We start from the raw sequence: 24,250 nt of genomic DNA, 5'->3' as shown, positions 1-24,250 counted from the left end.
CAGACTTTGGTCAGGGTCTGATGTGGACTGTTCTGTCGTGGTGTCCAGACTTTGGTCAGGGTCTGAGATGGACTGTTCTATTATGGTGTCCAGACTTTGGTCAGGGTCTGAGGTGGACTGTTCTGTCATGGTGTCCAGACTTTGGTCAGGGTCTGATGTGGACTGTTCTGTCATGGTGTCCAGGCTTTGGTCAGGGTCTGATGTGGACTGTTCTGTCGTGGTGTCCAGACTTTGGTCAGGGTCTGAGGTGAACTGTTCTGTCGTGGTGTCCAGACTTTGGTCAGGTTCTGATGTGGACTGTTCTGTTGTGGTGTCCAGACTTTGGTCAGCGTCTGAGGTGGACTGTTCTGTCGTGGTGTCCAGACTTTGGTCAGGGTCTGAGGTGGACTGTTCTGTCGTGGTGTCCAGACTTTGGTCAGGTTCTGATGTGGACTGTTCTGTCGTGGTGTCCAGACTTTGGTCAGGGTCTGAGGTGGACTGTTCTGTCGTGGTGTCCAGACTTCGGTCAGGGTCTGATGTGGACTGTTCTGTCATGGTGTCCAGACTTTGGTCAGGGTCTGAGGTGGACTGTTCTGCTGTGGTGTCCAGACTTTGGTCAGGGTCTGATGTGGACTGTTCTGTCATGGTGTCCAGACTTTGGTCAGGGTCTGATGTGGACTGTTCTGTCGTGGTGTCCAGACTTTGGTCAGGGTCTGAGGTGGACTGTTCTGTCGTGGTGTCCAGACTTTGGTCTGGTTCTGATGTGGACTGTTCTGTCGTGGTGTCCAGACTTTGGTCAGGGTCTGATGTGGACTGTTCTGTCGTGGTGTCCAGACTTTGGTCAGGGTCTGAGGTGGACTGTTCTATTATGGTGTCCAGACTTTGGTCAGGGTCTGATGTGGACTGTTCTGTCATGGTGTCCAGACTTTGGTCAGGGTCTGAGGTGGACTGTTCTGTCGTGGTGTCCAGACTTTGGTCAGGGTCTGAGGTGGGCTGTTCTGTTGGCTTCTCTGCGTGTTCAACTCTCTTATGGGTTGTTCTCTGCCACACGTCATCGTTCTCACCTTTTCCTTAAGCACGTTCAACTTCTCCTCTAGTGCTCTGTTCTTCTCCTGCTCCTGCTCTTTCTCCTGTTGAAGTTGTCTCACCACAGTCCAGAGTGCAGATATGTCTCTCTCCACCTCCAGCTCTACAGGTCTGGTTGAGGGGGTGTTGTTGAGCTGTACAATGTTTTGTGCTGACGAGTGTGTTCAGCTTCTGTTCCAGCTCCACCTGCCTTACCTCCAGCTAGGTGCATTTATCCTTCATTTCAATGAGGGAGTAGTACTCTGTGCTGGGAGGTTGACTTTCCGCTTGGGCTTGCTAATCTGTGGGGATTTATAATGAAGAGGTCTGGTCTGACACGCTATGTTTTGTTACAACACTAAGAATCTACATGAGGGTGCACCGGGCTTCTGAAAAGTTAACAGGCAAGTCATTTATTTTTACTGGAAGGCTAGCCAACTAGTCAACTATCTAGTAAACACTTCGGATACGAGGTTGGCGTCTATTTTCTGAACAAAATTTAACGGATATATCTTGTAATTGAACAAAAAAGAAAGGTGGCCAATAACTGGGCCAATAATACGGGACATATTTTTTTTGCTAAACCGCATATCAAAAAGCTGATAGTAGTAGTATTTCCACTGACATGTCAAACATGCTAATTGCTAACCCATTAGCTAACATTTTTACGACACCAATAATCACAAAACATTGATGGCTTAATCACAAGATAACATTGTTGAAGCTAATATATTTCTTAAACACTGTTGAATATGCCGATAATGTGGGGTTCTACGCTAGCCTAATGTTAGCTAGCTAACATTGAATCTGGTTGGTTAGCCACCTGCAGATTCATGCAGGGTAGTAACGTCATGAGTTGGGATTATGGTTCATTGGTAGCTAGCTAGCTAGCTACATGTCTTAACACAAGACTTCACTGTGCAAGTAACCATTTCAATAGAATGTTAATGATATCACTATGAAAACTGTTGATAGACGTAGCTGGTAAATTTCGATTGCAGACCAATCTCATCTGAGTGTGTGAGAGCGCAGAATAACTGACGAATTTACGAATGCTCAACACCCGTTTAATATGGCCGGGGTCAGTAAACGTTGTCAAAAAAGCGCCAATTGTTGCCAGCAGCACAGTTGCCTTCACCAATGCTCTGGATAACATGAAAACAGCCTAACCAGCACTGCTAGGCCCGAGTAAAATGGTCGGTGAGTTGTTCTCTCATTTGTGTCTGGAAGTAGCTAGGAAGCTAGCCAACGTTAGCCAGTTAGCTTGGGTGTCTGTCTGTCTGTCTGTCTGTCTGTCTGTCTGTCTGTCTGTCTGTCTGTCTGTCTGTCTGTCTGCTCTCTTTCTCTCTCTCTCTCTCTCTTTCTGTGTGTGTGTGTATCTCTATCTCTGTCTCTCTCGCTCTCTGTTTAGCTCTCTCGATCGCTCTCTGTCTCTCCCTCTCTCTCTCTCTCTCTCTCTCTCTCTCTCTCTCTGTCTAGCTCTCTCGATCGCTCTCTGTCTGTCTCTCGATCACAATCTCGCTCTGTCCATCTCTCGATTACGATCTCTCTCTCTCTGTCTATCGCTCTATCTCTGTCTATTCATCTAAATCTCTCTCTGTCGCTCCTCTCACAACTCGTTTCATGTTTGCTCGTGGTAGCAGATGATTCTAAGGTTGCCGTAGCAACCATGGAACTATCACCTCATCCTCCACACATGTTGCTATGGTATCACTGGAGGACAGGCTGATAAGATGGCATTAGATGAGAGAGAGAGACGGAGAGGTGAGTTGAGGGAAAGAGAAAGAGGGCTATAGACAGAAAGTAATGAAAAGTTGTAAATAGAGGTCTTATGCCTAGGGCAGGTCTGGGTCCCTGTGGACGGCTGCTGAATATTGCCCCACTGGTGATGAGTGGAGAAAATCCATTACATTGTGTTACATGTACTGATGGAGGTAAATGTCAACCACTGGTGTTACATGTACTGATGGAGGTCAATGTCAACCACTGGTGTTACATGTACTGATGGATGTAAATGTCAACCACTGGTGTTACATGTACTGATGGAGGTCAATGTCAACCACTGGTGTTACATGTACTGATGGAGGTCAATGTCAACCACTGGTGTTACATGTTCTGATGGAGGTCAATGTCAACCACTGGTGTTACATGTACTGATGGAGGTCAATGTCAACCGCTGGTGTTACATGTACTGATGGAGGTAAATGTCAACCTCTGGTGTTACATGTACTGATGGAGGTCAATGTCAACCACTGGTGTTACATGTACTGATGGAGGTAAATGTCAACCACTGGTGTTAGATGTACTGATGGAGGTAAATGTCAACCACTGGTGTTACATGTACTGATGGAGGTCAATGTCAACCACTGGTATTCCCTTATACCTACTGGAAAGGACCTCCATCAGTGTCTGGTAGCTCCACGAAGTGTTATAGGCTACTTAAAGCTGTAGATTTTGGTGGGAGCATTTATCCAACATGTTTAGTGTTAGGATTAGATTGTATTGAACAAAACTCAAGCCATCTTTCCCCGATGTCCTCAGGACGTGGTTAGACGTCCAATTTCGAAGTCACTCTTGAGCGATCTGCCTGTGTATTGACAATGACAACAATAACGCCCCATCTGTCTGCAGGCTTTGTAACAACAGATATATTATTCTCCAGCTCACTTACTGTAATGTCATATGGTTGGTCTCTGCTGACTTACTGTGATTGCACAGCCTCCTGTCTCGCTGCCTCACACGTCATAGAAAACAACTGCTTATGTGTTGTGGGTTGAGGACTGAACCATCCCCATGTCTCCCTGCAGGACCGTGTGTACTGGACAGACCTGGAGGATGAGGCTATCTACAGCGCTAACAGGCTAACAGGACATGATGTGGCTACGCTAGCAGAACACCTCAATAACCCTCTAGATGTTGTGGTGTTCCACGAACTACGCCAACCCAAAGGTGAGAGACAGACATGTATATATACACACATACATGCTCATACGCATACACACAGTATTTATTTTGTAGTGTTTTTTGATAGAACACAGGAACACTACCTTTATGTTATTTTGCCTGAGAGAAATGGGTCAAGTGTCAATATTAATGTGTGTGTCTGTCTGCGACACTGGAAAATACACTATATATGCAAAAGCATGTGTTCACCCCTTCAAATTAGTGGATTCAGCTATTTCAGCACACCCGTTACTGACAGGTGTATAATATTGAGCACACAGCCATGCAATCTACATAGACAAGCATTGGCAGTAGATTGGCCTTACTGAAGAACTCAGTGACTTTCAACGTGGCACCGTCATAAGATGCCAGCTTTCCAACAAGTCAGTTTGTCAAATTTCTGCCCTGCTAGAGCTGCCCTGGTCAACTGTAAGAGTTGTTATTGTTAAGTGGAAACGTCTAGGAACAACTACGGCTCAGCCGCAAAGTGGTAGACCACACAAGCTCACAGAACGGGACCGCTGAGTGCTGAAGCACGTAGCTCATCTGTCCTTGGTTGCAACATTCGCTACCGAGTTCCAAACTGCCTCTGGAAGCAATGTCAGCATAAGAACTGTTCGTCGGGAACTTCATGAAATGGGTTTCCATGGCCGAGCAGCCACACACAAGCCTAAAATCACCATGCTCAATGCCAAGCGTCGGCTGGAGTGGTGTAAATCTCACCGCCATTGGACTCTGGAGCAGTGGAAACGCATTCTCTGGAGTGATAAATTACACTTCACCATCTGACAGTCCGACGGACGAATCTGGGTTTGGCGGATGCAAGGAGAGCGCTACCTGCCTCAAATGCTGTAAAGTTTGGTGGAGGAGGAATAATGGTCTGGGGCTGTTTTTCATGGTTCGGTTTAAGCTCCTTAGTTCCAGTGAAGGGAAATCTTAACACTACAGCATACAATGACATTCTAGATGATTCTGTGCTTCTAACTTTGTGGCAACAGTTTGGAGAAGGCCCTTTCCTGTTTCAGCATGACAATGCCCCCGTGCACAAAGCGAAGTCCATACAGAAATGGCTTTTCGATTTCGGTGTGGAATAACTTGACTGTCCTGCACATAGCCCTGACCTCAACTCCATTGAACACCTTTGAGATGAATTGGAACGCCGACTGCGAGCCAGGCCTAATCGCCCAACATCAGTGCCCGACCTCACTAATGCTCTTGTGGCTGAATGGAAGCAAGTCCTAGTGGAAGCAACATTTGGTGGAAAGCCTTCCCAGAAGAGTAGCAAAGGGGGGACCAACTCCATATTAATGCCCATGATTTTGTAATAAGATGTTAGGCCAGCAGGTGTCCACATACTTTTAGTCATGTAGTGTATGTCTGCATCCTCTGTGTGTGTGTGTGTGTGTGTGTGTGTGTGTGTGTGTGTGTGTGTGTGTGTGTGTGTGTGTGTGTGTGTGTGTGTGTGTGTGTGTGTGTGTGTGTGTGTGTGTGTGTGTGTCTGCATGCAGGCGTGTGTGAGCGTTGTGTTTTGATGCTTTGTTTTCTCCCTCAGTCAGAGTGTGCCAGTGTTGTCTCAGGGCCAGTAGAGTGGAGCTGATTACACTCTCTCATTAATAAAGAGCACTACTAATAAAATATAAATTAAAGAAATATATAAATTAACTAGTGCTGTAGAGTTAGTCTGTGTCCCAAATGGCGCCCCGTTCCCTATGTATTGTCCTGGTCAAAAGTAGTGGACTATATAGGGAATAGGGTGTCTTTTCAGACACAACCTTAGTTTCTCAAGTATCTCCAAAGTGAAATATTCATCATAGTGCTACCTCTGCAGGGTTCATTACCCTATTCTCTCTGTCTTGCTTTGACACTCTCCCTCTCTTTCTCTCTCTTTCTCTCTGTCAGTCTCTCTTGCTCTCTGTTAGTCTCTCTCGCTGTCTCTCTGTCAGTCTCTCTCTCTCTGTCAGTCTCTCTCTTTCTGTCTGTCTCTATCTCTCTCGCTGTCGCTCTTTCTCAATGCTCTGTATTTCTATCGCTCCTATGTTTCTCTCTCTCTCTCACTCTCTCTCGCTCTCTCTCTCGTTTAAGAAGAACTCTTTTCATAACACATAACAAAAGATCATTCACCTACAGATCGGGTTTGATTTTAAATGTTTCTATTTCCATATCCTGTTCTAAGATCACATCCTGTTCTAAGGCTTTTTTAAATCTACACATTTCAGGAAGACTTTTCTTTGCTTTCCTTCTCAGCTTTTCTTTTTGTCTTATTTTCTTTGAAGCTAGCTGAGTTTCTGTGGTAGTGATATGTCTATCTCTAGAAGAACTGAGGGAAGAGGAGTATTGCAACATCTCTGCAGTGTTTGCAGCATCCTCTTGTATAACAGCACATATCCCATTCCTTAGTATCGGCCTCCTCTCCCCCATCTCCTCTTCAGAGGTGGGGGCATAAAAGCTGTTTCTCTAGTTCCTGGAAGCCCAGTTAGGAGAACAGGAGGAATTTAAAGTCAGTTTTAGACCTAGCGAGGTGTGTGCAGCCTTTTATGGTTGGAAGGAGGGAAGGGAGATGTTTTGTTATGTACCTTAGCACTGCTAGCTTTTGGACATAATACTTCATCGTATTTTAGGAAACATAGAGAGGCTTTCCAACCATGTCTTTGTACCGTAACAATAATATTTAGTCAATGAGTGTTATGAATACATGTTGAGTGCCTGACAGTCGAATTACTGTGTGATATGTCTCTGTTGTCTCTTCCTGTCTAGCTCCAGACAGCTGTAACATGGGCAGTCTACCTAATGGGGGCTGTGAGTACCTGTGTCTCAAAGCCCCCCAGATCACAGACCACTCCCCCAAGTACACCTGTGCCTGCCCGGACGGCATGGAGCTGGGACCAGGCATGAGACGATGTGCCATAGGTAAACTGTTTAAAACATGTTACACCCTTTCCCTTCCCCACTGTGCCGTAGGTAAACTGTTTAAAACATGTTACACCCTTTCCCTTCCCCACTGTGCCGTAGGTAAACTGTTTAAAACATGTTACACCCTTTCCCTTCCCCACTGTGCCATAGGTAAACTGTTTAAAACATGTTACACCCTTTCCCTTCCCCACTGTGCCGTAGGTAAACTGTTTAAAACATGTTACACCCTTTCCCTTCCCCACTGTGCCATAGGTAAACTGGTTAAAATGTGTTACACCCTTTCCCTTCCCCACTGTGCCGTAGGTAAACTGTTTAAAACATGTTACACCCTTTCCCTTCCCCACTGTGCCGTAGGTAAACTGTTTAAAACATGTTACACCCTTTCCCTTCCCCACTGTGCCATAGGTAAACTGGTTAAAATGTGTTACACCCTTTCCCTTCCCCACTGTGCCGTAGGTAAACTGTTTAAAACATGTTACACCCTTTCCCATCCCCACTGTGCCGTAGGTAAACTGTTTAAAACATGTTACACCCTTTCCCTTCCCCACTGTGCCATAGGTAAACTGTTTAAAACATGTTACACCCTTTCCCTTCCCCACTGTGCCGTAGGTAAACTGTTTAAAACATGTTACACCCTTTCCCTTCCCCACTGTGCCATAGGTAAACTGGTTAAAATGTGTTACACCCTTTCCCTTCCCCACTGTGCCGTAGGTAAACTGTTTAAAACATGTTACACCCTTTCCCTTCCCCACTGTGCCGTAGGTAAACTGTTTAAAACATGTTACACCCTTTCCCTTCCCCACTGTGCCATAGGTAAACTGGTTAAAATGTGTTACACCCTTTCCCTTCCCCACTGTGCCGTAGGTAAACTGTTTAAAACATGTTACACCCTTTCCCATCCCCACTGTGCCATAGGTAAACTGTTTAAAACGTGTTACACCCTTTCCCTTCCCCACTGTGCCGTAGGTAAACTGTTTAAAACATGTTACACTCTTTCCCTTCCCCACTGTGCCATAGGTAAACTGATTAAAATGTGTTACACTCTTTCCCTTCCCCACTGTGCCATAGGTAAACTGTTTAAAACATGTTACACTCTTTCCCTTCCCCACTGTGCCGTAGGTAAACTGTTTAAAACGTGTTACACCCTTTCCCTTCCCCACTGTGCCGTAGGTAAACTGTTTAAAATGTGTTACACCCTTTCCCTTCCCCACTGTGCCGTAGGTAAACTGTTTAAAACGTGTTACACTCTTTCCCTTCCCCACTGTGACATAGGTAAACTGTTTAAAACAGTGTTACACCCCTTTCCCTTCCCCACTGTGCCGTAGGTAAACTGTTTAAATCTTGTTACACCCTTTCCCTTCCCCACTGTGCCATAGGTAAACTGTTTAAAACGTGTTACACCCTTTCCCATCCCCACTGTGCCATAGGTAAACTGATTAAATGTGTTACACCCTTTCCCTTCCCCACTGTGCCATAGGTAAACTGATTAAAATGTGTTACACCCTTTCCCATCCCCACTGTGCCATAGGTAAACTGTTTAAAACTTGTCACACCCATTCCCATTTGACTCCTCTCCCACATGATAACAGAGCGATTTCAATGATCCACTTGCCAATTAATCTCATTCTCAGTTAGCCCTTGCTCACTGTCAATCTGAGCCCTATAGTGCCCTCCATTATCTCTCTGGCTGTTCCATTCCTGTCCTGTCCTCCCTTGGGAATGCTCTGTGTCTATTGTATGGCTGTTCCATTCTTGTCCTCTCCCCCCTCTGGAGACTCTCTGTGTCTGGAGGTACACAGGTGGGTTGTCGCAGTGCTGTCCCCAGAGAAAGAGAGAGGGATGAGGGATGAACACAGGCCACCAGGCAGCCTGACTGCACTGCAGATACTCTGTCTCACTCACTCAGAATAAATAGGAACTGAATAACTACAAACGGATGTATTCCCTCTAATGTCTGTGCTCTACAAGCATGTTATGACTTTAAGTGCAGAGAAGGCAGTTTTGAGTAGTTCAGACCCACTTCTGTTGATGTCTGTTCATGTAAACTATGGAGCTCTCGCTGTCTGTTTACAAGGAAAGGCTTGTCTGTGCTGTCAGTTGATCTGCCAGCCTGATAACTCTAGTATCTCTGTTTAATCTCTTCTCTCCTTGCAGTCAAACCCAAGACAACCACGTCAGCTCCTACCACAGCCACCACTACCAACACTGCAAGTCCTACCACAGCCACCACCCCAGTAACCACCCCAGCAACCACAACTACCACTCAAACCACAGGTGCTACTACAACTACAGCTCCTACCACAGTCACACGGTCGACCGCAGTTCCTTCGACGTCCCCCCCTCATCCTCCCCCCAGGAACACAGCTTCGTGGAGGACCCCTCTCTCCACCTCTGGCCCCCGCTCCACTTCCACACCCCCTCTACTGCCCAACAACATCCAGAGAGAGAACGCTAACCTCTCCCACCGCTGTAAGTGGCTTTCAGACTGTGTGTATCAAAATGTGCCTACTCTTGTACAATGTACCTTATCGCTAAGGTACCCACTCTCCCATTAAATATTCCTCCTTTCCACTCCTCCCTCTCACACAGAGAGTATAACATTTTGGTCATTTAGCAGACACTCTTATCCAGAGCAAGTTACAGTAGTGAGTGCCTACATTTTTATACTTGTCCCCCCATGGGAATCGAACCCACAACTGTGGTGTTGCACGCTTCATGCTCTACCAACTGAGCCACATGGAGCGTCTAATGACAGACAGTAGGAGTGTCTAATGACAGACAGTAGGAGTGTCTAATGACAGACAGTAGGAGTGTCTAATGACAGAAAGTAGGAGTGTCTAATGACAGACAGTAGGTGTGTCTAATGACAGAAAGTAGGAGTGTCTAATGACAGACAGTAGGAGTGTCTAATGACAGACAGTAGGAGTGTCTAATGACAGACAGTAGGAGTGTCTAATGACAGACAGTAGGAGTGTCTAATGACAGATGGTATGAGTGTCTAATGACAGACAGTAGGAGTGTCTAATGACAGAAAGTAGGAGTGTCTAATGACAGACAGTAGGTGTGTCTAATGACAGACAGTATGAGTGTCTAATGACAGACAGTAGGAGTGTCTAATGACAGACAGTAGGAGTGTCTAATGACAGACGGTATGAGTGTCTAATGACAGACAGTAGGTGTGTCTAATGACAGACAGTATGAGTGTCTAATGACAGACAGTAGGAGTGTCTAATGACAGACAGTAGGAGTGTCTAATGACAGACGGTAGGATTGTCTAATGACAGAGTCAGTAGGAGTGTCTAATGACAGACAGTAGGTGTGTCTAATGACAGACAGTATGAGTGTCTAATGACAGACAGTAGGAGTGTCTAATGACAGACAGTAGGTGTGTCTAATGACAGACAGTAGGAGTGTCTAATGACAGACAGTAGGAGTGTCTAATGACAGACAGTATGAGTGTCTAATGACAGACAGTAGGATTGTCTAATGACAGAGACAGTAGGAGTGTCTAATGACAGATGGTAGGAGTGTCTAATGACAGACGGTAGGAGTGTCTAATGACAGATGGTAGGAGTGTCTAATGACAGACGGTAGGAGTGTCTAATGACAGACAGTAGGAGTGTCTATTGACAGACAGTAGGAGTGTCTAATGACAGACGGTAGGAGTGTCTAATGACAGACGGTAGGAGTGTCTAATGACAGGCGGTAGGAGTGTCTAATGACAGGCGGTAGGAGTGTCTAATGACAGACGGTAGGAGTGTCTAATGACAGGCGGTAGGAGTGTCTAATGACAGACAGTAGGTGTGTCTAATGACAGACAGTAGGAGTGTCTAATGACAGACAGTAGGAGTGTCTAATGACAGACGGTAGGAGTGTCTAATGACAGACGGTAGCAGTGTCTAATGACAGGCGGTAGGAGTGTCTAATGACAGGCGGTAGGAGTGTCTAATGACAGACGGTAGGAGTGTCTAATGACAGGCGGTAGGAGTGTCTAATGACAGACAGTAGGTGTGTCTAATGACAGACGGTAGGAGTGTCTAATGACAGACGGTATGAGTGTCTAATGACAGACATTAGGAGTGTCTAATGACAGAAAGTAGGAGTGTCTAATGACAGACAGTAGGAGTGTCTAATGACAGACAGTAGGAGTGTCTAATGACAGACAGTAGGAGTGTCTAATGACAGACAGTAGGAGTGTCTAATGACAGACCGTAGGAGTGTCTAATGACAGACAGTAGGAGTGTCTAATGACAGACAGTAGGATTGTCTAATGACAGACAGTAGGAGTGTCTAATGACAGACAGTAGGAGTGTCTAATGACAGACAGTAGGAGTGTCTAATGACAGACAGTAGGAGTGTCTAATGACAGACAGTAGGAGTGTGTAATGACAGACAGTGTGAGTATGTAATGACAGACAGTGTGAGTATGTAATGACAGACAGTGTGAGTGTCTAATGACAGACAGTGTGAGTGTGTAATGACAGACAGTGTGAGTGTGTAATGACAGACAGTGTGAGTGTCTAATGACAGACAGTGTGAGTGTCTAATGACAGACAGTGTGCGTGTGTAATGACAGACAGTGTGAGTGTGGTGATTTGGTTGGGTCTAATTGTGTTGCTGTCCTGGTGTTCTGTGGGGTCTGTTTGTGTTTGTGAAGAGAGCCCCAGGACCAACTTGCTTAGGGGACTCTTCTCCAGGTTCATTTCTCTGTAGGTGATGGCTTTGTTATGGAAGGTTTGGGAATTGCTTCCTTTTAGGTGGTTGTAGAATTTAACGTCTCTTTTCTGGATTTTGATAATTAACTGCCTAATTCTGCTCTGCGTGCATTATTTGGTGTTTTACGTTGTACATTGAGGATATTTTTTTTCGAATATCCTTCTCTCTCTCTCTCTTTTTTTCTCTTTCTCTCTCTCTCTCTCTCTCTCTCTTTCTCTCTCTCTCTCTCTCTCTCTCTCTCTCTCTCTTTCTCTCTCTCTCTCTTTCTCTCTCTCTCTCTCTCTCTCTCTCTCTCTCTCTCTCTCTCTCTCTAGGACTTGCTCCCTTTTTGTTTTGTTGTCCTCTCAATCAAGCATCAAAACAACAATGAAAATGTCATAAATAATACTTACATTTAAAGTGTTTATTTTAAATGATTAAGTTGTGTTTCCAAGGCCATCTGTTTTAGGACAGAAAACACAGTTCTGATTATAGTTGTAACAATATAAAACGTGTATGCTGGAAGCTTTTTCAGATCGGTGTGCTTGACAGACAAAGAATAGCAGCAGAATAGATAAACCACTGTACTCACACACGCTTCTCTGCAATGTAGTGGAAATCAATGATTCAACTTATAGCACTTTCATCTGTCTCTTTCAGCTTGCTCTAAATAAAGACAGCAAATCACACTGGATGAAGACACTCACAGCTATATACACTGCTCAAAAAAATAAAGGGAACACTTAAACAACACAATGTAACTCCAAGTCAATCACACTTCTGTGAAATCAAACTGTCCACTTAGGAAGCAACACTGATTGACAATAAATTGCACATGCCGTTGTGCAAATGGAATAGACAACAGGTGGAAATTATAGGCAATTAGCAAGACACCCCCAATAAAGGAGTGGTTCTGCAGGTGGTGACCACAGACCACTTCTCAGTTCCTATGCTTCCTGGCTGATGTTTTGGTCACTTTTGAATGCTGGCGGTGCTTTCACTCTAGTGGTAGCATGAGACGGAGTCTACAACCCACACAAGTGGCTCAGGTAGTGCAGGTCATCCAGAATGGCACATCAATGCGAGCTGTGGCAAGAAGGTTTGCTGTGTCTGTCAGCGTAGTTTCCAGAGCATGGAGTCGCTACCAGGAGACAGGCCAGTACATCAGGAGACATGGAGGAGGCCGTAGGAGGGCAACAACCCAGCAGCAGGACCGCTACCTCCGCCTTTGTGCAAGGAGGAGCAGGAGGAGCACTGCCAGAGCCCTGCAAAATGACCTCCAGCAGGCCACAAATGTGCATGTGTCTGCTCAAACGGTCAGAAACAGACTCCATGAGGGTGGTATGAGGGCCCGACGTCCACAGGTGGGGGTTGTGCTTACAGCCCAACACCGTGCAGGACGTTTGGCATTTGCCAGAGAACACCAAGATTGGCAAATTCTCCACTGGTGCCCTGTGCTCTTCACAGATGAAGCAGGTTCACACTGAGCACGTGACAGACGTGACAGAGTCTGGAGACGCCGTGGAGAACGTTCTGCTGCCTGCAACATCCTCCAGCATGACCGGTTTGGCGGTGGGTCAGTCATGGTGTGGGGTGGCATTTCTTTGGGGGGCCGCACAGCCCTCCATGTGCTCGCCAGAGGTAGCCTGACTGCCATTAGGTACCGAGATGAGATCCTCAGACCCCTTGTGAGACCATATGCTGGTGCGGTTGGCCCTGGGTTCCTACTAATGCAAGACAATGCTAGACCTCATGTGGCTGGAGTGTGTCAGCAGTTCCTGCAAGAGGAAGGCATTGATGCTATGGACTGGCCCGCCCATTCCCCAGACCTGAATCCAATTGAGCACATCTGGGACATCATGTCTCGCTCCATCCACCAACACCACGTTGCACCACAGACTGTCCAGGAGTTGGCGGATGCTTTAGTCCAGGTCTGGGAGGAGATCCCTCAGGAGACCATCCGCCACCTCATCAGGAGCATGCCCAGGCATTGTAGGGAGGTCATACAGGCACGTGGAGGCCACACACACTACTGAGCCTCATTTTGACTTGTTTTAAGGACATTACATCAAAGTTGGATCAGCCTGTAGTGTGGTTTTCTACTTTAATTTTGAGTGTGACTCCAAATCCAGACCTCCATGGGTTGATAAATTGGATTTCCATTGATTATTTTTGTGTGATTTTGTTGTCAGCACATTCAACTATGTAAAGAAAAAAGTATTTCATAAGATTATTTCATTCATTCAGATCTAGGATGTGTTATTTTAGTGTTCCCTTTATTTTTTTGAGCAGTATAGATAATATATATATATATATATATATATATATATATATATATATATATATATATATAGAAAACAGACAGTGTAGTTGTTTTCCACCACTATGGTAAAGCACCCAGTACTCTCCCATATAGCCCAGGTGATGATAAAGCACCCAGTACTCTCCCATAAAAGATCCTGGGGGGGGGGTCGGACACGACAAGAGCCCTGTTCTGATTTCCCGAACCCACCGGCTGTGGGTGTTATTCCGAGATGGGGAACAATGCACATCGGTGGGTTTTCCAACATTAGCTGTTACACGTGCTGCATTACGCTTTGCACGGCAGTGCGGAAAAAGAGCAGGCACTGCAACTAAAAGATGAAAGCAAACAGTGGATAGTGGGATAGCTCACACACACACACACACACACACACACACACACACACACCACACACACACACACACACACACACACACACACACACACACACACACACACAGAAACTAAACCTGCAGGTTGAGGTTCAGAGACAGTCAGAATGGATCAAGTGAATGTTCTGTGTACAACAGTAAAACCCCTCCCTTATAATAATACCCCATAATGAAATGCACTCCCTCTTCAGCCCTTTCAGTTCTCCTCATTCCACAGTTCCTACCTCCAGTGCCTCAGGCGCCAGTTCTTTCATAACATGTTTAATAAGATTTGATTAATCCCCTTTTGGAGTCTTAGTGCCTATTGGACGTCAGTCATGCTTTGTGACCATTACAGTTAATCCACTTTCGCTGAGTAAGACTGTAGCAGGCTCACTCACCAGCTGAGTGTCCAAATCAAATCAAATTGTATTTGTCACATGCTTGGTAAACAACAGGTGTAGACTAACAGTGAAATGCTTACTGACGGGCCCTTTCCAACAATGCGGAGACAAGCATAGAAAAAATTATGTGAAAAATAATAGTGTGTGTAAGTGCCTGTGATGTGTGTGTGTGTGTGTGTGTGTGTATGTGTGTGTGTGTACGTGTGCGTGTGTGTGTGTGATAAAGTTTGGTCATTGATGATCTGATCTTGTGGAGGCTAACAGAATGCTACCATTGTGATCTGCTCTGTTAATCTCCAAGGCTAGGTTCCATTATATCGGGATAATTACAGTGTTGCTAATGGCCCAACAACCCTAATGGGGAGATGAGGCTGGATTTATCCTGGGAAAGGCTGAGCACAACACAAACCTGGGTTGGAGGTGAATGGGAGACAATGAAGGAAGGGGGAGACGAGACAGTGGAACAAGGAACCATTAGACAAGACACAGGAGAGAGGGAGGGAATAATGGAGGGAGAGGGAGGGCACGGCCTCTAGCAGAGAGAATGGAAGGAGGAAGGAGGGCACGGCCTCTAGCAGAGAGAATGGAAGGAGGAAGGCGGGCACGGCCTCTAGCAGAGAGAATGGAAGGAGGAAGGAGGGCACGGCCTCTAGCAGAGAGAATGGAAGGAGGAAGGAGGGCACGGCCTCTAGCAGAGAGAATGGCAGGAGGAAGGAGGGCACGGCCTCTAGCAGAGAGAATGGCAGGAGGAAGGAGAGGTGTTTAAAGGCCCAATGCATTTTTTTTCTCAATATCAAATAATTTCTGGGTATTAAATAAGTAATGATAAAAAAATGACTACAATAGCTTCTTAGCAAAGAGCAATTTCTCAAGCTAGAATTTTGATAGGACTGTCTGGGAATAGTCTGAGTGAGGGGCCTAATTGGACGAGTTTAATGGGAGGGATTGTAACCTGAAGACTAGCTGTTATTGGCAGAGAGGTTTAAAACTCTCTTTGTTATTGGTCTATTAACTTATATCGCCTGGTGATGTTGCCAGGCAGGCTAAAACTCCATCCCACCAAAACAGCTCTTACACTGAAACAGCATTATCGTTTTCACAATTTCACAATTTTGTGGAAATATATATACAACACAGGAAAATTACGTTTTGGACTGCAGTGGGCCTTTAACTGTGTCTCACTTTCTTCTTAACACTTTGTTTTTCTCTTTATTCTTTTTGTCATTCTGCTCGCTCTCTCTCTCTCTCTCTCCCTCCCCCCCCCCCTCTCTTTCTCTTTTCCTCCCCCCCCTCTCTCTCTCTCTCAGCTGGGAATGACCACTTCCTCCTGGGTAACAACATAACAGTGGCGGTCCTGGGTATAGTGATTCCTATAGGTGAGTACCAGTCTACTGTATCATATGATGCCTGTCTGCTTCTCCCTGCTTCTCTGTCTGTCTCTGCTTCTGTCTTGGTCTCCCCTGCACATGACGTTGCCTGGTCTGGAAGATGTGAGTGTGAAAGTGTGTTTTGGGTGTATGTGTGTAATGTGTGACAGGAATGTACAAATAACTGCCAAAATAAAGGAAACATTTGAGTAAATGAGGGACCCAAAGTATTTTGAAAGCAGGTGCTTCTACACAGGTGTGGTTCCTGGCTTAATTAAGCAATTACAGTTTTTTACAATCGCTAGGACCCATTTCTCAATATTTAGGTCACTTTTTCAAAACTCTTCACACAGTTCTCCTAACCAACTTTCAGCTTGGCACAGCAGTTAATTTCACATCCAAAATGCACTAAAACTACGAAAACACTTCTTACTTGTCTCAAATCAACTCATTCTTCCATAACACTAGCAAAGGTTGTCACCGAACAAGCACACGTTGTCACTCATAAAACAATGACCCCCGTGGGAATCAAACCCACAACCCTGGCGTTGCACACACCATGCTCTACCAACTGAGCCACAGGGAAGCTGGCTCATCCACATCACATTTTATGTCATCTTGGGCAATACACCTAGGAAAGAAACTTTAGGCATGCCTGATCCATCCCTGGTAATCTTCTGCAGATATGTCCAGGCATCCGGCATTCAATGCGTCCAGGAGGGACATTTGATCATGTGGATGGTGGTCATAAACCTTCCACCTCCATAAGGAAAACAATTCCTCTATGGGGTTGAGGAATGGAGAGTAAGGTGGGAGGAAAAGTGACACCATCCTGGGATGGGCTGCAAACTACTCTGTGACCGCACGGTAGTGGTGAAATGCCACATTGTCCCATACAATTACAAACGTTGGCCTATTTCGCCTCACTGCAACCCTTTCCTCACCTGGCACAACCCTTCCATAGAGGTCATCCAGGAATGAAATGTGACGCTCTGTGTTGTATGGCCCAGTTAGTGGTTTGTGTAACAGCAATCCATCAGAGGATACTGCTGCCCACATTGTGATGTTGGCACCCCTCTGGCCCGGGACATCCACTGTGGCTCTTTTCCCAATCACATTCCTTCCTCACCGCCGTGTTTTGGCCAAGTTGAAACCAGCCTCATCCACAAAGATGAATATGTGGGGTGTTTTCCTGGCTTCAATCTCCATGACTCTCTAAAATAAATCCACAAGGCAACATAAGAGTCAGGGTATTACGGTAGTTTACATTATACCTAAAACCATGCCGCAGTGTGCCTCTGCCCTGTTTGGTTTTGTCCAAAACCAGTTGTGTATTTTATAGTCATCTGACCTGGACATATTGGTTCCTGAGTTGCTTGACTCGTTCAGAGTTCCTCTCAAAGGGGACAGTGTACAACTGCTTCATCCTGACTTGATGTTGTTTCAGGACTCTAGAAATAGTTGATATGCTTACATTGTGAATATTTCCAAATGTAATGTGGTCTGCCAACACTGTCCCGAAACTCTGTGAGTTTTATGCCATTGTTTCTGATGACCCTATCAACGATTGCAGTTTCCTGCACAGCAGTGAAAATCCTACCTCTCCCGCCTGTAGGAGGTAACTGTTGGGTCTTAAGCAGAAATACAAAAACAATTACAATTACACACAAGTAGGTTTGGAGGCTTTGCTCAATTTACTTTTGTAATGTGCAGTTCAGGCAGATGCCCTTGCAGAATGCACATCTTACCTGTTGTTTTGCCGGAACTTTCTCACAATGCCACTGTTGAGCGTTGCAGATTTGGCTGCACTCTCAGACCAGCCTCTCTCATTGATAGACCATGATTTATTACATGGTCACTTATCAGTAGCCCTAATCTCATCTGAGACTACAGCTATTGATCTTCCTCCCAGTCTTCTTCCACCACGCGTACGTACTCCTCTCCCTCTCCCAGCCACTCTTCTTCCTCTGTCAGCCACTTCTCTATCTCTGGCTGGGTCCATGTCTACATTACAGTACAGCATTATTCCTAAGATGTCCCCTTTTGTATAGATGGTAATGTAATTGAAAGACTAACATCTGGGTAGGTGTTCAGCTACAATGGGAATCAGCTGTGGTTGGTGTAATTGTTTTGATAGTATTTAATCGTTTAGATTTGGAATATATTTCAATACGGTATTACTGTAGAAATGTAGCAAATGTATGTCTTATTCAATTTTGTGTTATTTTAGGTTTTGAAGTTTAACAGTTTTGAAAAGAGTATGTCAACATGTGCAAATTGGCCTGTAGGTACATAGAGTTTTGGTGGTGGTTGTGTCTGTGTGAACACATAGGCCTGTCAGTTGTAAAAACATTACTGTAAATTTAGAACAAGAGCTCATCAAAATAACATCAAGGATTAAACCCCCCTTAAGTCAGATTTGCATATTACCCATGTTATCACATATTACAGGATATAGACCTTAAGATCGCCAACTCTGATACAGCTCTATAATGTCTGAATTGACTGGCGATCGGCATAATGTGTAAATGACCTTGCTCTAGCATACATTCTGTCTATAATTGAGTCTTTAAAATGAGATATCCCTAACCCCGGCCCATTAAAGACATCCTACTATGTCTCCCACCCACCCCCTCCTCCCTTCCCACCCTCCGTTCCCCCTTTCATATCTCTCAATGGTTCATTTGATAGTTAATATTCTCCCCCACTCCTCTCTCCATCATTCCCCCTTTCATACAGTACATGGACAAAAATATGTGGACACATTCCAAAATCATGGACATTAATATGGAGTTGGTTCCCCCTTTGCTGCTATAACAGCCTCCACTCTTCTGGGAAGGCTTTCCACTAGATGTTGGAACATTGCTGCGGGGACTTGTTTCCATTCAGCTACAAGATCATTAGTCAGGTCGGGCACTGATGTTGGGTGATTAAGTTTGGCTCGCAGTCTGCGTTCCAATTCATCCCAAAGGTGTTCGATGGGGTTGAGGTCAGGGTTCTACGCAGGCCAGTCAATTTCTTCTACACCGATCTTGACAAACCATTTCTATATGCACCTCGCTATGTGCATGCTGAAACAGGAAAGGGCCTTCTCCAAACTGTTGCCACAAAGTTGGACGCAACCAAGGACAGACGATTTTTACGTGCTTCAGCACTTGGCTGTCCCGTTCTTGTGCTACCTACCACTTCGCGGCTGAGCCGTTGTTGCTCCTAGATGTTTCCACTTCACAATAACAGCACTTACAGTTGACCGGGACAGAAATTTGACAAACGGACTTGTTGGAAAGTTGGCATCCTAAGACAGTGCCACGTTGAAAGTCACTGAACTCTTCAGTCAGGCCATTCTACTGCCAATGTTTGTCTATGGAGATTGCATGGCTGTGTGCTCGATTTTATACAGCTGTCCGCAACGAGTGTGGCTGAAATAGCCAAATCCCCTAATTTGGGATGTCCACATACTTTTGGCCATACAGTGTATCTCTCAATGGTTATTTCCATGGTTAATTCTTCCTCGATATTGCTGGAGATCTTTAGATCCAAGCTATTTGGAGAGGAAAGCCTGATTGAGAACATCTTAATTGAGTGTTTACATAAGAACACAGGGATTTCTGGGGGTTCAGGCCCTTAATCATAGAGGAGTCTCCAGTGCCCCCCACAATAGACCAATTAGTCTGGGTCTTCCATGGGAATACCACCACTCCACGTCTGATGGGGGAAATTAGGACTGGGAACGCCAGCCAAAGCTGAGAGGAGAAGCCAGACATATCCCCTCCTCCCCAGCCCCCATTCTTTTTCCTGGAATACCACTATACCCAGCTATGTATTGAATGTGTGTGTAGGCTGCATTATGCGCGCGTGTGACATGTGCCATGCATGAGTGTGTGTGGCTATGTGTGTGTGGACTTGGGATTGGGTGTGCTTGCTTCTGTGTACATTTACATGGGTGTATTTGTGTGTATGTGTGTTTTAAAGAGAGTGTGTGTGTGTGTGTGTGTGTGTGTGTGTGTGTGTGTGTGTGTGTGTGTGTGTGTGTGTGTGTGTGTGTGTGTGTGTGTGTGTGTGTGTGTGTGTGTGTGTGTGTGTGTGTGTGTGTGTGTGTGTGATTCATTGCCGTTTGCTATGTGTGGTGATACTAGGATGTGTTTGTATGCTAAAGCACCGCTCTGTCTCCCCTGGCTGTGTTAACGCTCCCGCCTTGTGTGTGTGTGTGCGTGTGTGTCGCTGTGTTTCATACATGCAGTTCCTATCCTTGCCACAGTGGTCATCGGCATGCTCTGCACCGCCGGATACCTGGTCTGGTGTAACTGGCGCCGGAAGAACACCAAGAGTATGAACTTCGACAACCCTGTCTACCGTAAGACCACGGAGGACGACGATGACGAGATTCACATCGGTCGAACTGGAGAGTCTATCGGCCACACCTACCCCGCTGTGAGTGGCAGCGTCCACCAGCCATTCCTAGCCCTGCCCCTGGGGGGCGGGATCACAGACAGCAACTCCCATTGGTACTCGGGGGTGCCCATGCATCCCACCGGCAAATGAGATGAGAAGGGGTGGGACTTGGAGATTGAGAGAGGGTTGGAGTGTGTGGGGGTGGGAGAGTCTCCAAGACAGGGACAGGCTTACATCCTCTCACACACACACACACACACACACACACACACACACACACACACACACACACACACACACACACACACACACACACACACACACACACACACACACACACACACACACACACACACACACACACACACACACACACACCTTAAGTCACAAAATCATTCCAAAAACTTCCTTGGTCAAACACAGACATTGATGTTGAGCCCTTCATCACCACATTATCTTCACCTTCATTCATCATATAGTCTATTGGGTCTCTATCCATCTCCACATTCCTCATTCATCAATAGTCATTGGGTCTCTATCCATCTCCACATTCCTTCAGTCATCATGTAGTCTATTGGGTCTCTATCCATCTCCACATTCCTTCAGTCATCATGTAGTCTATTGGGTCTCTATCCATCTCCACATTCCGTGTTTTGACAGTGTGTGTCACTGTGTTGTCGTTGTGCGTTAGGGAGGCACAGCGCCCTGGGTTGTAGCTTTACTCTCTCCTCTATGAAGACTTAGTGAAGGGAGCATCAAACCTGCTCCTTCCCCTTTGGAGTGTAAATTAGGCAAAAGGGGAACAGTAACCAGAACAGAAACAGCACCTTAGATGACGGGACAATCTTTAATCATATTCATTTATTCCTGATTATTCTTGTTTTTAATGATATATTTCTCTGCATGAGTGTTTTGTTTTTCTAGCGGTGTACTTGTAAGGTATCTTAAACAGAGATCTGCTGGTAAACATGAACAAGACAGAGGTGGGAGGGGTTAGCGCTGGGATCAGTTTGCATGGTGACACGCATTGCTGTCGTGGCGTGGAAGAGACAGCGGGAGAGAGGGGTGGGACTCTGGCTGCATGATAGGTTACACACACACACCTGGTATGCTACAGTGCTGTGCTGAGAGGTCATGTTGAATACCACCTCCACCTTAGAGTGGGTAGTGGGGGAGGAAACAAGCTTCCACCTGGGCTTTTCCTCGTCTCCTCTCTTCTCTTCTCCTCTCTCCTCTCCTCGCTTCTCCTCTCCTATCTCCTCTTCTCCTCTCCTCTCTTCTCTTTCCTCTCCTCGCTTCTCCTCTCCTCTCTTCTCCTTTCTTGTTTTCTCCTATCTCCTCTTTTCCTTTCCTGTTTTCTCCTCTCTTCTCTTCTCCTTTTCTCATCTCCCCTCTCTTCTCCTCTCTTCTCTTCTACTCTTACCCTCCCTCTCCTCTCCCCTCTCCTACTCTCTTCTCTTTTCTTCTCTCCTCCCTCCCCTCTCCTCCCCTCTTCTTCTCTCCTCTCTCCTCCTCTCTCCTCCTCTCCTCTCTTCATGGTGTTTCAGTCAGATAGAGACATCAGAATGTCCCGAGGTGGATCTCTGTAAGCCCTTGCAGCTCTCCTCACATCACTGCCAAATCAGTGTGCTGAGGATAGAGTGATGAGAGGAGGAGGAGTGGGATCTGCGTTAAGGAGAGCTTCTCTCTTGCTCTGTCTCTATGTTGCTCTTTCTCTCACTTTTAGTTCTCTCCCTCTGTCTTTTCTGCTCTTTATCTTTCTGGTCCTCTCTGTCTCAGTCTCCCTTTCAGCTCTCCTTCAAACACACACAGACACACAGACACACAGACAAACTCTGTGGTAACGTTGTTTTATCTGCTCCCTGCAGCGTGTGGCGCTCAGTCTGGAGGATGACGGATTCCCCTGAGGGGCACGCCGTGTCTCCGCCCCGTCCCTCCGTCCCTCCATATCCCAGGGGGACCACACTGCAGAGGAGGGGGGCACAGAGAGAGAGAGAGTGAGAGAGAGCCTGCTCATACAGTAACCTAACCCCCCAAGGACGGGGGGGGGGGGTATATTTTACTTATAGGTGTACCCCCCAACTTGTGTCTCTAAAACACATCCTCTCTCTCTCTTACACCTAACTGTATTGTCCTACTACTTTACTACTAGTTACTACTGCGCTGTCCTCTGCTCTTCTGTTAGCCCCTCGTTAGTTAGGTAGTTCCTGGAGTTAGATGTCGTGCTGAATGCTACTGTCTGTCTTACTGATGACTAACCTCATTGCCCATCAGTGCACATGTAAATAGAGGCTGGTTCTCCCTGGGTAGACTACTGTACTGAGCCAGCAACAGGGGAATGGCCAGCTGTATTTAATGATTATTTTGTTTTGACTTTATTTATTGTTTGTGTTTGCTGGTGAAAATATGATCGGGCCAGGCCTGTGTCACTGAGGATAGGCTACGCATGGCTAGAGCGAAGTGGAATGGGTGTAGGGATGGGGGTATTGGGGGGGCCGGGCCAGAGGGCAGCGCCACAGGAAAAAGCAGTAGGGCAGAACTCGGGTGAGGGAGGATTATGGGTAATCCGCACTGCTGGAACCCAGACGTACACAAAAGTGACTAGATAATGACCAGGGGGAAGGGTCGGGGTGGGATGGGGGTCAGAGGACATTTTTAAACTAGGAAGATTTAGTGGTACACATTCCCTGCTGTTGGTCTCCGTGTCTGTGTGAGCAGAGATGTTTTCTCTCTAACTTTGGAAGACGTTTTAGGGACTCTGTAGAAGAGGGTTCAATGTCCCACTACTGATTTAAATGGAAGGAAAATGACAACCCAATGAAGAAACAGAACTGAGCACTGGATTTGTGTTAGATTGCCGGCCAGAATCACAGTTTATGAGTTGAATACAGTTGTATATCAGTTAGGGTATCCACTAGCTTCCACTACCATTTCCTGTCTGGTTAGTTCCCATACTTACGTCTTCCATACTGAGGATATATTTCAGTATATTTCAGTTCTCAGTGTAATAAGGAGTGGCTAGACTACTATAAACGGAAGCAAGATATATTTTACTAGAGAAGACATCCATTGTTGGGTTTGCAGAATCAGTCTGGGTGTGGTACACTGGATTGTTTGGGGACCATCATCCATGCAATAGCATTCTGTCTTCCATGACATTAGAACCTGCCTAGCAACAGGTGATATCATCAGGGAGGGGACCTCTGCACCAGCACAGTTATGGGACTGAAGGAAACAATTTATTGTGATTCTGTCATAGGTTCATAATAAGCGAATAGGTACAGTGGATAGTTTTGAGGTTGTACATTTATGCTCTGCTACGTGAACAAACAAACTTGACTATTTTCTTCTATAGCACTGGATATGAAGGCCCAATTGAGAGACATGGCTGTCTAAGCTCTTTCTGTAAGCAAGACTTCACTAGAGCTGTTTAGTTGTCTTCCTGCTGGTAGTCAGTACACTGTCAAGGATTCATATGAGAACCTGCTAACTGAAGGTACTGACTTCAACTACTCCATCTTATTTCTGTAAGAAAGCAGAGGCTTTTGGGAAGGCAGTGGGACACATGCTAGTGCATGCATTCACACAGAGACACAGACATACACACACAGAAACAAACACACAGAGACACAGATATACACACATAGAAACACAGAAACACACACACAGAGACACAGACATACACACACAGAAACACACATACAGAGACACAGATAAACACACACAGAAACACACACACAGAGACACAGACATACACTCACAGAAACACACACACAGAGACACAGACATACACACACAGAAACACAGAAACACACACACAGA

At 45.8% G+C, this 24,250-nt stretch overlaps 1 protein-coding gene across 1 annotated transcript in view; it reads left to right on the top strand.

Moving 5' to 3' along the window:
- The window catches only part of LOC106560497 (low-density lipoprotein receptor-related protein 8), a 618,846-nt gene extending 595,095 nt beyond the window's left edge, over positions 1 to 23,751 (top strand). Inside the window, exons 14-19 of the mRNA XM_082956606.1 lie at positions 3,852 to 3,993; positions 6,742 to 6,894; positions 9,052 to 9,366; positions 15,977 to 16,159; positions 20,250 to 20,467; positions 22,297 to 23,751. Coding sequence (XP_082812732.1) covers positions 3,852 to 3,993; positions 6,742 to 6,894; positions 9,052 to 9,366; positions 15,977 to 16,159; positions 20,250 to 20,467; positions 22,297 to 22,335 — 1,050 coding nt within the window. The 3' untranslated portion in view covers positions 22,336 to 23,751. The remainder of the gene's footprint in view (positions 1 to 3,851; positions 3,994 to 6,741; positions 6,895 to 9,051; positions 9,367 to 15,976; positions 16,160 to 20,249; positions 20,468 to 22,296) is intronic.
- Positions 23,752 to 24,250: the final 499 nt, after the last annotated feature.

Source organism: Salmo salar, chromosome 10 (assembly GCF_965601325.2).
Source record: "Salmo salar chromosome 10, fSalSal1, whole genome shotgun sequence".
Taxonomy (NCBI): domain Eukaryota; kingdom Metazoa; phylum Chordata; class Actinopteri; order Salmoniformes; family Salmonidae; genus Salmo; species Salmo salar.
The sequence above is the reverse complement of the archived record's forward strand: the minus strand, read 5'-3'. Positions and strand labels throughout refer to the sequence as shown.